Genomic DNA, 13419 nt, shown 5'->3' on the forward strand with positions numbered 1-13419 from the left:
AATATTGTGTCAAATATTAGTTGCAATATTTCATTTAGTATATCGATTTGGTTTTTCGGAGTAAACGATGTGGTTTATAAAAATATCTGAATCGGTCTCCGCCGCATACAGCGTACATCGTAACTTACCTTTCTTTAACACTTTTAAACTTTCCAGTTTTTGTTTGCAGTTTGGTCGCCAACATTCGAAAATCGAATAGGTATTGAGATTAGGACCCACACTATATTTTAGAACTCCTAACGATAACGCTATCTTCCCCATTTTCAATAGCGTTTGCAATATTGCCTATTTTCGATTTTGGATACCAGCATGAGGTCCATTATAAACCAAAGGGACATAAGTGTCAATGTTTTTAACTATCACCTACACTGAAAAAAATATTGTCGTAAGGTCAAAGATTTCTTGTCTTTATAATACGAATGCCAATTTTGCTTAGAATAGAAGACGCATTTCTCCAATATAAAGTTGTTTTCCTTGTCCAGAAGTCGATAAACTTTTCAATGAAGTCGTAGTGACCTTATAATGAAGTGATTTTCCATAAAAATGGGTACCATAACATGAAAGAAAACATTTTTGTGCTAAGGTCAACTTGACTAATAATTCAGAAAAATTCTTTAAAATTAATGAAATTGTCTTTAAATGTGTTTTCTTTTTGCATCTTGACTACAAAGCAAAAAATCGTTCAAATATAGGACACGTTTTTCAGCACTTTATTTTAAAGACGTTTTTTACTTGAAACATATCATAACTTCTACTGGAAGTCGAATCTGAAAGACAGCATATAAAGAAAAGAAGTTGAAAAAAAAACGAAAAATTAAAATTTGCTTCCTAGAAGCAAGTACACAAACTCCAAATTTAAAAGAAAATTGTGTCTCAAAAGTATCCTTATTTGTATTCTCCGCTTCTTTGGCTCGGAATCAATACAAACATTTTTAAAGTAAAGTCAAAATCTTTGGAACCGAGCTTGCTTTCAGTGTATATATGTACAATGATCTCTCAACTCTCTGGAGTTCATTTACATACAGATCGTTATTCGAACTTTCTTATTGAGCATTTTCATATCGCCAATATCATCAGATTCAACAGAGATTTAATATACATCATTAGTTTAGGCCCAAGGTCGATTTACTTGAAATCCGTTATTATTTTCCCCCATAATGAAATATGATGAGCAAATTTATAGAGATCAACTATTTGGTGTGAATTGGGGAAAAACAATTTCGATTTCGGAGAGAAATGGTTTATAACAAAATGATGTGTTGGAAAATGAAGATGATAATAAACAAAATTTATAATCATAAGGTCTGAAGTAGGAGGGTACAACAATTTCATATACAGGCCACATTTAAAATCTCCATAATGAAATATTTCAAATATGAATGCGGTAACCCCATTGCTTGTCATTGCCAGCTGGTTTTTGATAGGCTGTTTGTTTCTATCAATAAAAATTGTTTTTTGTTTTTCAAATCAAAAGATTTTCTGATTTATCAAATTGTAATCAAAATTTATTAATTAAAAAAAAATAATAATAATAAGCATATTCGTTTTTTTGTTTCGTTATAGTATTTATTTAATTGTATTTTACAGATATTTACACATTTGCATATTGCATTTTTGTTTGTTTTTTCTCTTTTACTTTAGAATATAACTTTTTTTACTAAATAAAGGTTTTTTTCTTATATATAATATGTGTTTTTTTATCATTATATATTAATATAACTAAACTAAAGTAGATCTTAGAAACTAGAGGGATTTGCTTTGTTTAGTTTTACTTTGTGTTTTTTGTTTTTTTATAAAAATATTTTATTTTTTCGACCTTAGAAGAAGGACATTTTTATTTCTGTGAGTTGTTACTTTTTACAACATGGTTTTGGTTTTATAAAATCAAAACAAAAAGTTACAAAAATTAATGAATATTTGCTATAAGTTTTGTTTTGTCGTTAGAAAACAAGCTTTTTGTAAAAATAAAACAATATCTCATTTTAAAAAACAAGTTTCTTAGCAATCTAAGTCATTTAGCGTTTTGTCTTTTTTTATTCTTTTGTTAAGTTTCATTATTTACAGTGTATTTTAGACATTATATCAGTACATTTATTTTGTTGAACAAAAATGAAGAAATGATTTTTGAAGAGGTCAAACTCAAGCTGAAAAGTTTTATATATTGAAACGGGGCGATCTCAAAGATTTGTTTGTTTACTAAAGGAATTCTAAAGAAATCAATAGTTGCGACAATGAGTTAAGCGCCCATACATTTCAAATAGAAGTGACCAATCATATCAATGGGATCATATGATAAGGTCGAGGTGATGGAGGGGAGACTGAGTTCTTAATATACAAAATTAGGGCTAGAAACAGGAAGTTAATACTAGAGAGAGCAAGAACTTCTTTTCAATATAATCTATCCTCACGGTTTTACTTCTTCAATATTTTGAATATCTCTTTGATATGCTGGAACACAATCTTAAGTCCACAGTCCATGAATATTTGTAGGGAAATCCACACCAGCGAAAGGTCAAGAAATGGAATTTGACCAAAAAGCGCATGAAAAAATTTAGAAACCTGGGCAATTAATGAAATTAGCCTTATGGCTATTTGACCAATCTCTATAATTTTTATACCCTCCACCATAGGATAAGGGGTATATTAACTTTGTAATTCTGTTGGTAACACATCGAAATATTGCTCTAAGACCCCAAAGGTCGTGGTGAAATTCTGTTGAATTCACGCTAACTTCCAAACGAAACAAGCTATCGACTTGAAATTTGGCATAAGTAGTTGCTATTGATGTAGATCGGATGGTATTACAAATGAGCCATATTGGACCACTTTTACGTATAGCCCCCATTTAAACCGACCCATAGATTTAATTTGCGGAGCCTCTTAGAGAAGCAAATTTCATCTGATCCGGTTGAAATTAGGTACGTGGTGTTAGTATATGGTCTCTAAGAACCATGCAAAAATTGGTCCATATCGGTCCATACATATATATAGCCCAGATTTGACCTTCGGAGCCTCTTGGAGGAGTAAAATTCATCCGATCCGTTTGAAATTTGGTACATGTTGTTAGTATATGGTCTCTAACAACCATGCAAAAATTGGTCCACATCGGTCCATAATTATATATAGAACCCATATAAACCGATTCCCACATTTGACCTCCGGTGCCTTTTGGAGAAGTAAAATTCATCCGATCCGGTTGAAATTTGGTACGTGGTGTTAGTATATGGTCTCTAACAACCATGCAAAAATTGGTCCATATCGGTTTATAATCATATATAGCCCCCATATAAACCGATCCCCATTGGTCCATATCGGTTCATAATTGTATAAAGCCCCCATATAAAGCGATCCCCTTATTTCAATTCTGACTCTCTAATTACCGTGCAAAAGTCCATATCGGTTCGTAATTATTTGTAGACTTACCTACACTGAAAAAAACATTTCATGTCCTTAAAATACGAATGCAAATTTTGCTTAGCATAGAAGACTCATTTTTCTAATATAAAGTTTTTTTCATTGTACAAAAGTCGATAAACTTTTCAATGAAGTCGTATTGTCCTTATAATTAAGTCATTTGACTTAATAATGGGTATCATAACATTGAAGAATAACTTTTGGGCTAAAGTCAACTTAACTTTAATAATTCATAAAAATTCTTTAAAATTAATGAAATTGTCTTTAAATTTGTTGTCGTTTTGCAAAAAATCGTTCAAAAATAGGACATGTTTTCCAACAATTTATTTTAAAGACGTTTTTTACTTAAAACATAGCATGATTTCTACTGAAAGTCGAATCTGTATTTGGAAAATAAAGTTGTCGCTAACTCGTTTTTAAAGGACTTTGATAGCATATGAAGAAAAAAAGCTGAAAAAAACGAAAAGTTAAAATGTGCTTCCTAGAGGCAAGTACACAAATCCCAAATTTAAAAGATAATTGTGTCTTGAAACTATCGTTACTTGTATTCTCCGCTTCTTTGGCTCGGAATCAATACCAAAATTGTTAAAGTAAAGACAAAATCTTTGGAACGGGGCATGCTTTTTTTCAGTTTATAAACCAAAACCATCAGAGGGAGTTAACAGTCTTGTCTAAAAGTATTGCGTAGAAAGTTGATTGCACCACCTATAACGGAAATCTTAGTCTCTCTCCTATTATTTGGCTAGAGTCTCAGTAGTCCTCATAAGGGTTTGCAGAACTATTCAAACTGGATTGAGTAACTTGGTTGCTCAAACTCTCGTCTTATTTAGATATCTGTCGCCCCACTATATCAATTTTATATGTTAACCCCCACATTCATGAAGCTCCGTTAGTTACGAACTTTTAAACCGTATTATGAATATATCTTGCCTATATTCCATATGCCAATTATGAACTTAACTGCTGAAGAATTCTCAGTTAAAGTTAACCAGAGAAGAGATATTTGCACTTTTCTTTCTGTGAATTTGCAATTAAAGACTGAGAAAATGACCGGAAAATATAAAGGAATCAGCTAAAAGTCATCAGAGAGAGAGAGTGAGCAGTTTTGCCTAATCAAAGCTGCCAGCGATTACGGAAATCATAGTCTCTCTCTCTCTTTGCTACTCTCAAAAGTCATAATGGTATGCAGCACTTACTCATGGGAAGCCAACCTCGATTGAGTAAATTGATTGCACAGGCCAATTAGTTAATCAAAACTCTTGTCCCTCTCCCCACATCGTACATATTAAAGGTATGAACCAAAACTCATCAGAGAGACCAGCGATTACGGAAATGATGGTGTTGCTCCTATTGTTTTGGCTAGAGTCTCCCATACTCTTAAAAAGGCATAAGAATAGGCAGCACTACCCATAGGAAGGCAACATCGATTGAGTAAATTGATTGCACAAGCCAAATTTTTAAATCAACCTCATTGTATTTGGATATCCCTCTCCATCACCAATGTTATCTGGATTTTAGAGGTTTTATGTAAGCCATTATCATTGCTCTTATAAAAATTTCACTCCATTTCGATTAAACAAAAACAAAATGTACTCATATACAAATTCCACAATTGGTTTACGATATCGTAGTGTGTGTCTTACTATGCTAGCCTTTACATTTTCTCCTAAATCTTTTTAATGACAGACTTAATCAATATAGACACTTAAAATATTACAAGTTGACAATTTCTATTTTTATTTCTTTAAATATAACTCGAATGTATTCGTAATGATTTGCTTTTTTTTCAATTTTCCTGTTTGATTGCTAAATGCATTTACAAATGTGTTAATAGAAAACGCTATACACTCGAGAACAAAACAAAAAATGATTAAATTTAATTTCAGTAATAAAACGTATTAAAAACTGGTTTCAATAAAATTAATATTTAACTTAAATTCATAAATTTATTACTAGATAGTAAAAAAATTAAAACTTAATAATTTTCATTACCGTATCTAGTTATGATTGGTGGTTTAAGTGGATCGTTATATTGTATTTTTATTTTAAAAAGGATTTTTTTGTATTAATTTTGCTTTTTTCGTAGTTTGTTTTTTAATTTATCAACTGTTTCTAGAGAATGTAAAATTGTACAACTTTTATATGCTGTGTTGGTTGGTTGGTTGTTGTTGTTTATGTCCTTTAATGTATTTGAGTTTACCTTTGTGTGTTCATTTAAAACCATTGTATTTCGTTATTGTTTTCATTTGTTGCTATGTCTGTCTTTCTGTTTGTTTGTTTACTTGTATGTTTTCATATTTAAAAACTATTTTAAAATCCATTTCAATATTTCATACATTTTTACTGTGTATGCTCTTGGTTGGGTCGTTCTCTTTACTCTCTGTCTCTCTCTTTCTCTATATATATATGGATGTATGTGTATACATATATGTATGAGCTTTGTATTTTTTATTTTGTTGGGAAAGTTGCTTCCCATACATTTGTGGCAGGATTTTTTGTCATTCTATAGTAACTTTATGTTTTTCTGGTTGTTGTTGCTGTTTGTTGTTGTCATAGCTGTTGGTATTTTATTTTGTGGGTGTATATTTTTTTCTTTTGAATGTGTTTTTTTTTTGCGGCAGTGTATTTTGAATGTTGTTTCCGTTTCCATTTTCAAATAAAGCAAACTTAAATTTATATCCTGTATTTTCAGCTATTGTATTTTTTTCTCTCTATATATCCTTTTTATTATAGATTTAAAATAAATCGAATTTTGTATTCGATTTATGACGGTGTTTGCTTACGCGGTTTCTCCGAACTATGTTTTAGTGTTTTGTATATTTATTGTTTTTTTTTTTATTATTAAAGATGCAAAATAAAATTTTGTTCCTTTTTGTTTTTGTTTCAATAGTAATTGTGAAGGAAAATAAAAAAAACGAAATAAAATATTTTGGGAAATATTGTCTTTTAAAAGCTTAAAAATGTCAGTCTTTAGTAAGTAGTTTGATGATCTGAAAAAGAGAAGAAAAGTTAGAATAGATTATTTAATAAAAATATCATAGAATTAATACATAATTTTAATATTTTTTATTTCAAAGTTTTATTCATAAATATATAAAATATAAACAATGACTCATAAAAGTATTTGTGTGTTTTTTTCTTTCTTGAAATCAAATGTATTTTTTTGTAAACATTTTTATTAAATGGTTTTATTGAAATGTTTCCATGGACATACATAAAAAGAAAATGTAACTCAAAAGTCAAGAAATTAACTTGACTGTATGAATTCTAAATATTAAATCAAAAACAAGTATACACGGCCGTAAGTTCGGCCGGGCCGAATCTTATGTACCCTCCACCATGGATTGCGTAGAAACTTCTACTAAAGACTTGGGTTGTGGTAACACTTGCCGATGACAACGTATCTTAAAACTTCTTAACATCGCCTTCTGAATTGTAAGTTAGTCCATGGGGGGAATATATTAAACAAAAAATGCCGATTAAATACGTATATAATTCAGTTTGAGAAAATTTTCTATAGAAATATAATTTTGACAAAATTTTCCATAGAAATAAAATTTTGAAAAAATTTTCTATAGAAATAAAATTTTGACAAAATTTTCTATAGAAATAAAATTTTGACAAAAATTTTCTATAGAAATAAAATTTTGACACATCTTTCTACAGTAATAAAATTTTGACAAAATTTTGGTGGATTATGGACCAATTTGTGCATGGCTGTTACCGGTCCTATACTAGGGGCTGTATGTAATTATGGACCGATATGGACCAATTTTTGCATAGAGACCATACCCTAACACCACGCACCAAACTTCAACCTAATCGGATGAATTTTGCTCCTCCAAGAGAATTTTGCTCCGGAGGTCAAATCTGGGTATTGATTTATATGGGGGCTATATATAATTATGGACCGATATGGACCAATTTTTGTATGGTTGTTAAAGACCATATACTAGCACCACGTACAAAATTTCAACCGGATCGGATGAATTTTGCTCCTTCAAGAGGCTCCGGAGTTCAAATCTGGGAATCGGTTTATATGGGGGCTATATATAATTATAGACCGATATGGACCAATTTTTGCATGGTTATTAGAGACCATATACTTACACCACGTACGAAATTTCAACCGGATCGGGTGAAATTTGCTCCTCCAAGAGGCTCTGGAAATCAAATCTGGGGATCGGTTTGTATGGGGGCTATATATTACTATGGACCGATATGGACCAATTTTTGCATGTTTATTAGAGACCATATACTAACACCACGTACCAAAATTAAACCGAATCGGATGAATTTGGCTCATCCACACTGAAAAAAATATTGTCGTGAGGTCAAAGATTTCATGTCTTTAAAATACGAATACATATTTTGCTTAGCATAGAAGACGCATTTCTCTAAAATAAAGTTATTTTCCTTGTCCAAAAGTCGATAAACTTTTCAATGAAGTCCTATTGTCCTTATAATTAAGTGATTTGACTTAAAAATGGGTATCTTAACATGAAAGAAAAAATTTATAGGCTAAGGTCAACTTGACTTTAATAATTCAGAAAAATTCTTTAAATTTAATGAAATTGTCTTTAAATTTGTTGTCTTTTTGCATCTTGACTACAAAGCAAAAAATCGTTCAAATATAGGACATGTTTTTCAAAACTTTATTTTAAAGAAGTTTTTTACTTCAAACATAGCATAATTCCTACTGGAAGTCGAGTCTAAATTTGGAAAAAAAAGTTGCCGTTAACTCGTTTTTAAAGGACTTTGATAGCATATGAAGAAAAAAGGCTGAGAAAGCGAAAAATTAAAATTTGCTTCCTAGAAGCAAGTACACAAAACCTAAATTTAAAAGAGAATTGTGTCTTAAAAGTATCCTTACTTGTATTCTCCGCTTCTTTGGCTCGGAATCAATACCAAATTTTTTAAAGTAAAGACAAAATCTTTGGAACCGAGTATGCTTTTTTTTCAGTGCATGAGACTACGGAAGTCAAATCTGGGGGTCGTTTTATATGGGGGCTATATAATTATGGACCGATGTGGACCAATTTTTGCATGGTTGTTGGAGACCATATACTAACACCATGTGCCAAATTTCAGCCAGATCGGATGAAATTTGCTTCTATTAGAGACTCCGCAAGCAAAATCAGGGGATCGGTTTATATGGGGGCTATATATATAGTTATGGACCGATGTGAACCAATTTTTGCGTAGTTGTTAAAGAGCACATACCTACACCATGTACAAAATTTCAGCCGGATCAGATGAAATTTGCTTCTCTTAGAGACTCCGCAAGCAAAATCGGGGGATCGGTTTATATGGGGGCTATATATAATTATGGACCGATGTGGACCAATTTTTGCGTAGTTGTTAAAGACCACATACTTACACCATGTACCAAATTTCAACCGGATCGGATGAAATTTGCTCCTCCAAGAGGCTCCGCAAGCCAAATTTGGGGGTCGGTTTATATGGGGGCCATACGTAAAAGTAGTCGGATATTACCCATTTGCAATACCATCCTACCTACATCAATAACAACTGCTTGTGCCAAGTTTCAAGCCGGTAGCTTGTTACGTTCGGAAGTTAGCGTGATTTCAACAGACGGACGGACGGACGGACAAGCTTAGATCGACTCAGAATTTCACCACGACCCACAATATATATACCTTATGGGGTCTTAGAGCAATGTTTCGATGTGTTACAAACGGCATGATAAAGTTAATATACCCCCATCCTATGGTGGAGGGTACAAAAAAAAAATAGAAAAAATGTTCACAAAAGTATTCGTCGTATCAGTAATGGCATTGTATGAGACAATATATTTGTCCAGTTAGTATTTGGTATGGTGCCCTTTGTCAGCGCAAATGACTTCCTGTCGCCTTGGCATCGACTCTACCAATTTGACCCGAGTAATAATTGAGAGAGATCTAAGTTGACATGATTAGTTATGGGTTGATCCGAAAAATGGTAAGATCTAATTATATCTAATTACTATGGAAATAGATCTTATAAGATCTCAAAATTGGCCCAGATCTAATGTCTTAGATATAATTATCCTCATATGCAGCCAGATCTAGTGTTAGATCTCGGTATATATGGAATTACATATAATTATATCTAATTATATATCATCATATCTGAGTGTATCTGTCTAGATCTGAAGGGGCCAATTTTGAGATCAATAATATCTAATTAGATGCACCAATTTTTACACGGGGAGATACGTTTCTTGAGAGATTTTGCCCCATTCTTCCTGTAACACTTTTTTAAGGCTTGTCTTAGATGAAATTTGGTTTTGTGTGATCCACGATTCCAAATGAAACCCTAGTTTTCAATGGGGTTGGTACCTGGGCTTTGCGGTGGCGTTTTGAGGTATTTTGTGTTGCAAAGGAGTCACATTTTCACATCTCAGGCCGTGTGTTTGCGGTCGTTGTCTTGTTCGGTACGATTTTAGCAGAGCTGGGGTGAAGATTTTCTTTCAAAATGTTTCAATACATTTTGGCGACATTTGTTTTTAAATTTAATTTTTATACCCCACCCTAGTGTATGTTACTAACATTGCTTATTTAGACCATTCAATACATTGTGATACCACATTAATTTAAAGTACCTAGCAAACATAGCATATAGGCTTTACTTTTATTGTCTTCTGAGCCGATCCAGCTATGTCCGACCGTTTTTTAACCATACTTTATTAGTTCATTCTTACTAACGGAGCTACATGAACTCCTTTAGGCTTTAACTGTCAGTTAACAGAGCGTACATTGCAAATATCTTCTCTCCGGTTGACTTTAACTGAAAAATGTTCAGCAGTTAAGTTTCTAACTGATATATGGAATATATAGGCAAGATGGCAAATATGTTCATAGTGCGGTTTAAAAGTTCGTTAGCTAACGTAGCACTAACGGAGCTTCATGAAAAAGGGCGTAAGTTTGGGTATCGTTTTAGAAAAGTCAGTTTTGGGATTTTTTTAAAAGTTGAAAATTTTTATATTTCGACCTTTTTAAAAATTTTAAAAATGTGGGATTTTGAATTTTACCGTTACTGAAATGTTGAGTTTGGGATTTTCGATTTTTTGGTGAATTTTCAGCATTAAAGAAACAACATCATTTCTTCATTCAATTCAAATTCGACTTTTCGATTTTTCGTTAAAGTCGATGTTACGTTAGGTTAGGCATAATGACAGCCCGGCTCTTTCAGATTATTGAGTCCATTAAGGGGAACTTCTCTATGTTTAGCTTACTGTTAAGGGACCTCCTTTTTTATAGCCGTTCCGAAAGGCCTTTCACATTGCGGTGAAACCGCTCGAGGAAGCTTTTAAACACTCAGAAATGTCACCAACATTACTGAGAGTGGATAAATTACCGCTGATCAATGTTTTGGTGTTCGATTGAAACTGATAAAGAACCCATGACCATTTGTATATAAGGCGTGCATTGCACTATGGTGGCTCCAAAAGAGTATGAATCGGGCGAAGTATATATTTGGAAGCTATATATAAATCTGAACCGATTGCAACCAAATTTATCACATTTGACACCATTTTGATAGCGCACTGCTTGTTGCATATTTGAAACAAATAAATGTGAAACTGTGCCCGCTGGTATCACATAAATATATATCGGACAAAGGATGTATATGGGAGCTACACCTAACTTTGAACCGATTTTTTTTCGAAATCAATAGCGATGATCTTTAAACCGAGGTAAGATCATATGCCATATTTGAAGACGATCGATTGAACACGTAGAGAAGGAATATGATCACCTCAAACATGTTTCAAGAGCAAAATGTTATTTTTGTATGGTGACCATGTAACGTGTTTGTCACTAAAATCTTTTTTTATCGTCAAATATAACCTGCTTACCGAAATCAGATACATGAGTTCCGAGAAAATAACATGGTTGCGAAAACCATGTTACATGGTCATCACCCAAAAATAACATTTTGCTCTTAAAACATGTTTGAGGTGATCATTTTCTTCTCTGGGTAAAGACACACAAAAATAGATAAAAAGAAAATTTAGTTCAATTTTAGCGTATTCTTCTTACAAAACAGATTACATTTTTTCGGTGTAGACGGTATGTGAGCTTTGGCCCGGCGAAACTCATCGCCTTTGTAATTCATTTAATATTAAAATTTGAGTTGGCAATTAACAAACTCACCATTTGGTCAGACTACATTATCATTACTATAGACTTCATTTATATGCTTTCCGGATGACTTGTCCTTCATGTTGCATTGCTGTAAAAAAAAGAAATACAACAAAATTAGATATTTAAATCGATTGAACTAAAATCACTTTAAAACAAATATGATTTCAGTAATAAATCTTTTTCTAATATTTATTGAATGTTCATAATTAATTCTTATTGAATTTTCATAATTAATTTAAAATTTGTAAAAATTCTATATTTTCAATATTTCTCCTACCAACTTCTAACCTATCCCATTGCCATTCCAAACGATAAATCATTCACTGACATTCACCCCACAATTCTAAGGATTCGCATTAAAAAATTAATAAACGTTGGTTTCCGGCATTAATGAAATACGTACTTAGTAATTTATGTTATCAATAAATTCATTAATAACTTGGCCAAATATAAATCATTCGTCTAATAAACTGCTGCAAAAACAAAAACTCGTAATTTAAGTAGCAGAAAGATTCATCTTCCCTTCCCATCCACAGCAACCGAATGAAAGCATTTGGCTTCCTAATATAGAATCAGAAAAGAGAAACCTTAAAATTTTTAATTGCTGCATAAAATCATAAATCAAAATTTTTACAACAGCTTCAGGAGGAACAAACCAAATGTATGGTCTCCCAAAAATGGGGGATAGCAAATCATGGCTAACAAATCTGTGAATGGCAAATAATATTGAATGGAACATAAAGTTGGTCATTAGAAGGAAAATCAACGTTTCTTAGAGTTGTAAAGGACCTTTTTTCACATTTTATGAAATATGGCTGGTCGCTTCAACCATAGCGCCAGCAATTCTAGCTGAGATGATACATACGTTGTGGATTCAGTGTCCTTCTGTTTGGTTCTTGAGAATTAATTAATTGTAAGGAAATACAATTGTGGAAACACTGCTATTTGGAATGAGAAAGGAAAGAAGAGAGAGGGAGAGAGGGAAGAACACTTGCATGAACAACACCATCCATGGTTAGGAATTCCGTAAAATGTTTATTACCCAAACAGATGAAGAAATTTATTAAACAAAAAAAAAAAGTAACAACAGCAACAGAAGTGTAATGAGGCCAGCTCGTAAGCAAAGAAGAGAGTGAGTGTAAGAAAACTCGAAATTAATTAAAAACAATTAGCAACGTTTAATTTCGTGAAACGTTTAATTTCATGATATAAACATTTTTCACGTGCTACAAACACGGATGAGTCACAGTGGGTGAATTATCGAAAAAGGAAATTTTCAAACGTTAACTAAGCCAACACTAGTCACTATCGGGTGTACTATGTGTCTGAAAGCTGATTAAATTTATTGCAGTGACTGTTCATTTTATTGTTTACATGCTTACTAAAATTGTTATCTATTGAATTCAATAGATAGTGGAATAGGAATTCAAGCGTGATAATGTGATTGCTTTGCATTTGATACAAAGCTTCAAGCAGCTATCTTAGAGCTCTCCAGCATTGGGTTAGGTTAGGTGGCAGCCCGATGTATCAGTCTCACTTAGACTATTCAGTCCATTGTGATACCACATTGGTGAACTTCTCTCTTATCACTGAGTGCTGACCGATTCCATGTTAAGCTCAATGACAAGGGACCTCCTTTTTATAGCCGAGTCCGAACGGCGTTCCACATTGCATTGAAACCACTTAGAGAAGCTTTGAAACCCTGAGAAATGTAACCAGCATTACTGAGGTGGGATAATCCACCGCTGAAAAACTTTTTGGTGTTCGGTCGAAGTAGGAATCGAACCCACGACCATATCTATGCAAGGCGGGCATGCTAACCATTGCACCACGGACCGTGGTCCATGGTGGCTCC

The 13419-nt window shown here is 32.7% G+C and overlaps 1 protein-coding gene across 2 annotated transcripts in view; it reads right to left on the reverse strand.

The window, feature by feature from the left end:
* Window positions 1–1778: 1778 nt before the first annotated feature.
* LOC142238937 (semaphorin-2A-like) overlaps window positions 1779–13419 on the reverse strand; it is a 525466-nt gene continuing 513825 nt past the window's right edge. For both annotated transcript variants that reach the window (XM_075310669.1, XM_075310668.1), the window contains exons 15-16: window positions 11574–11652; window positions 1779–6404 (exon numbers count right to left, since the gene is read on the reverse strand). In XM_075310669.1, coding sequence (XP_075166784.1) covers window positions 11581–11652 — 72 coding nt within the window. In that variant the 3' untranslated portion in view covers window positions 1779–6404; window positions 11574–11580. The remainder of the gene's footprint in view (window positions 6405–11573; window positions 11653–13419) is intronic.

Source organism: Haematobia irritans, chromosome 5 (assembly GCF_050003625.1).
Source record: "Haematobia irritans isolate KBUSLIRL chromosome 5, ASM5000362v1, whole genome shotgun sequence".
Classification (NCBI taxonomy): Eukaryota; Metazoa; Arthropoda; class Insecta; order Diptera; family Muscidae; genus Haematobia; species Haematobia irritans.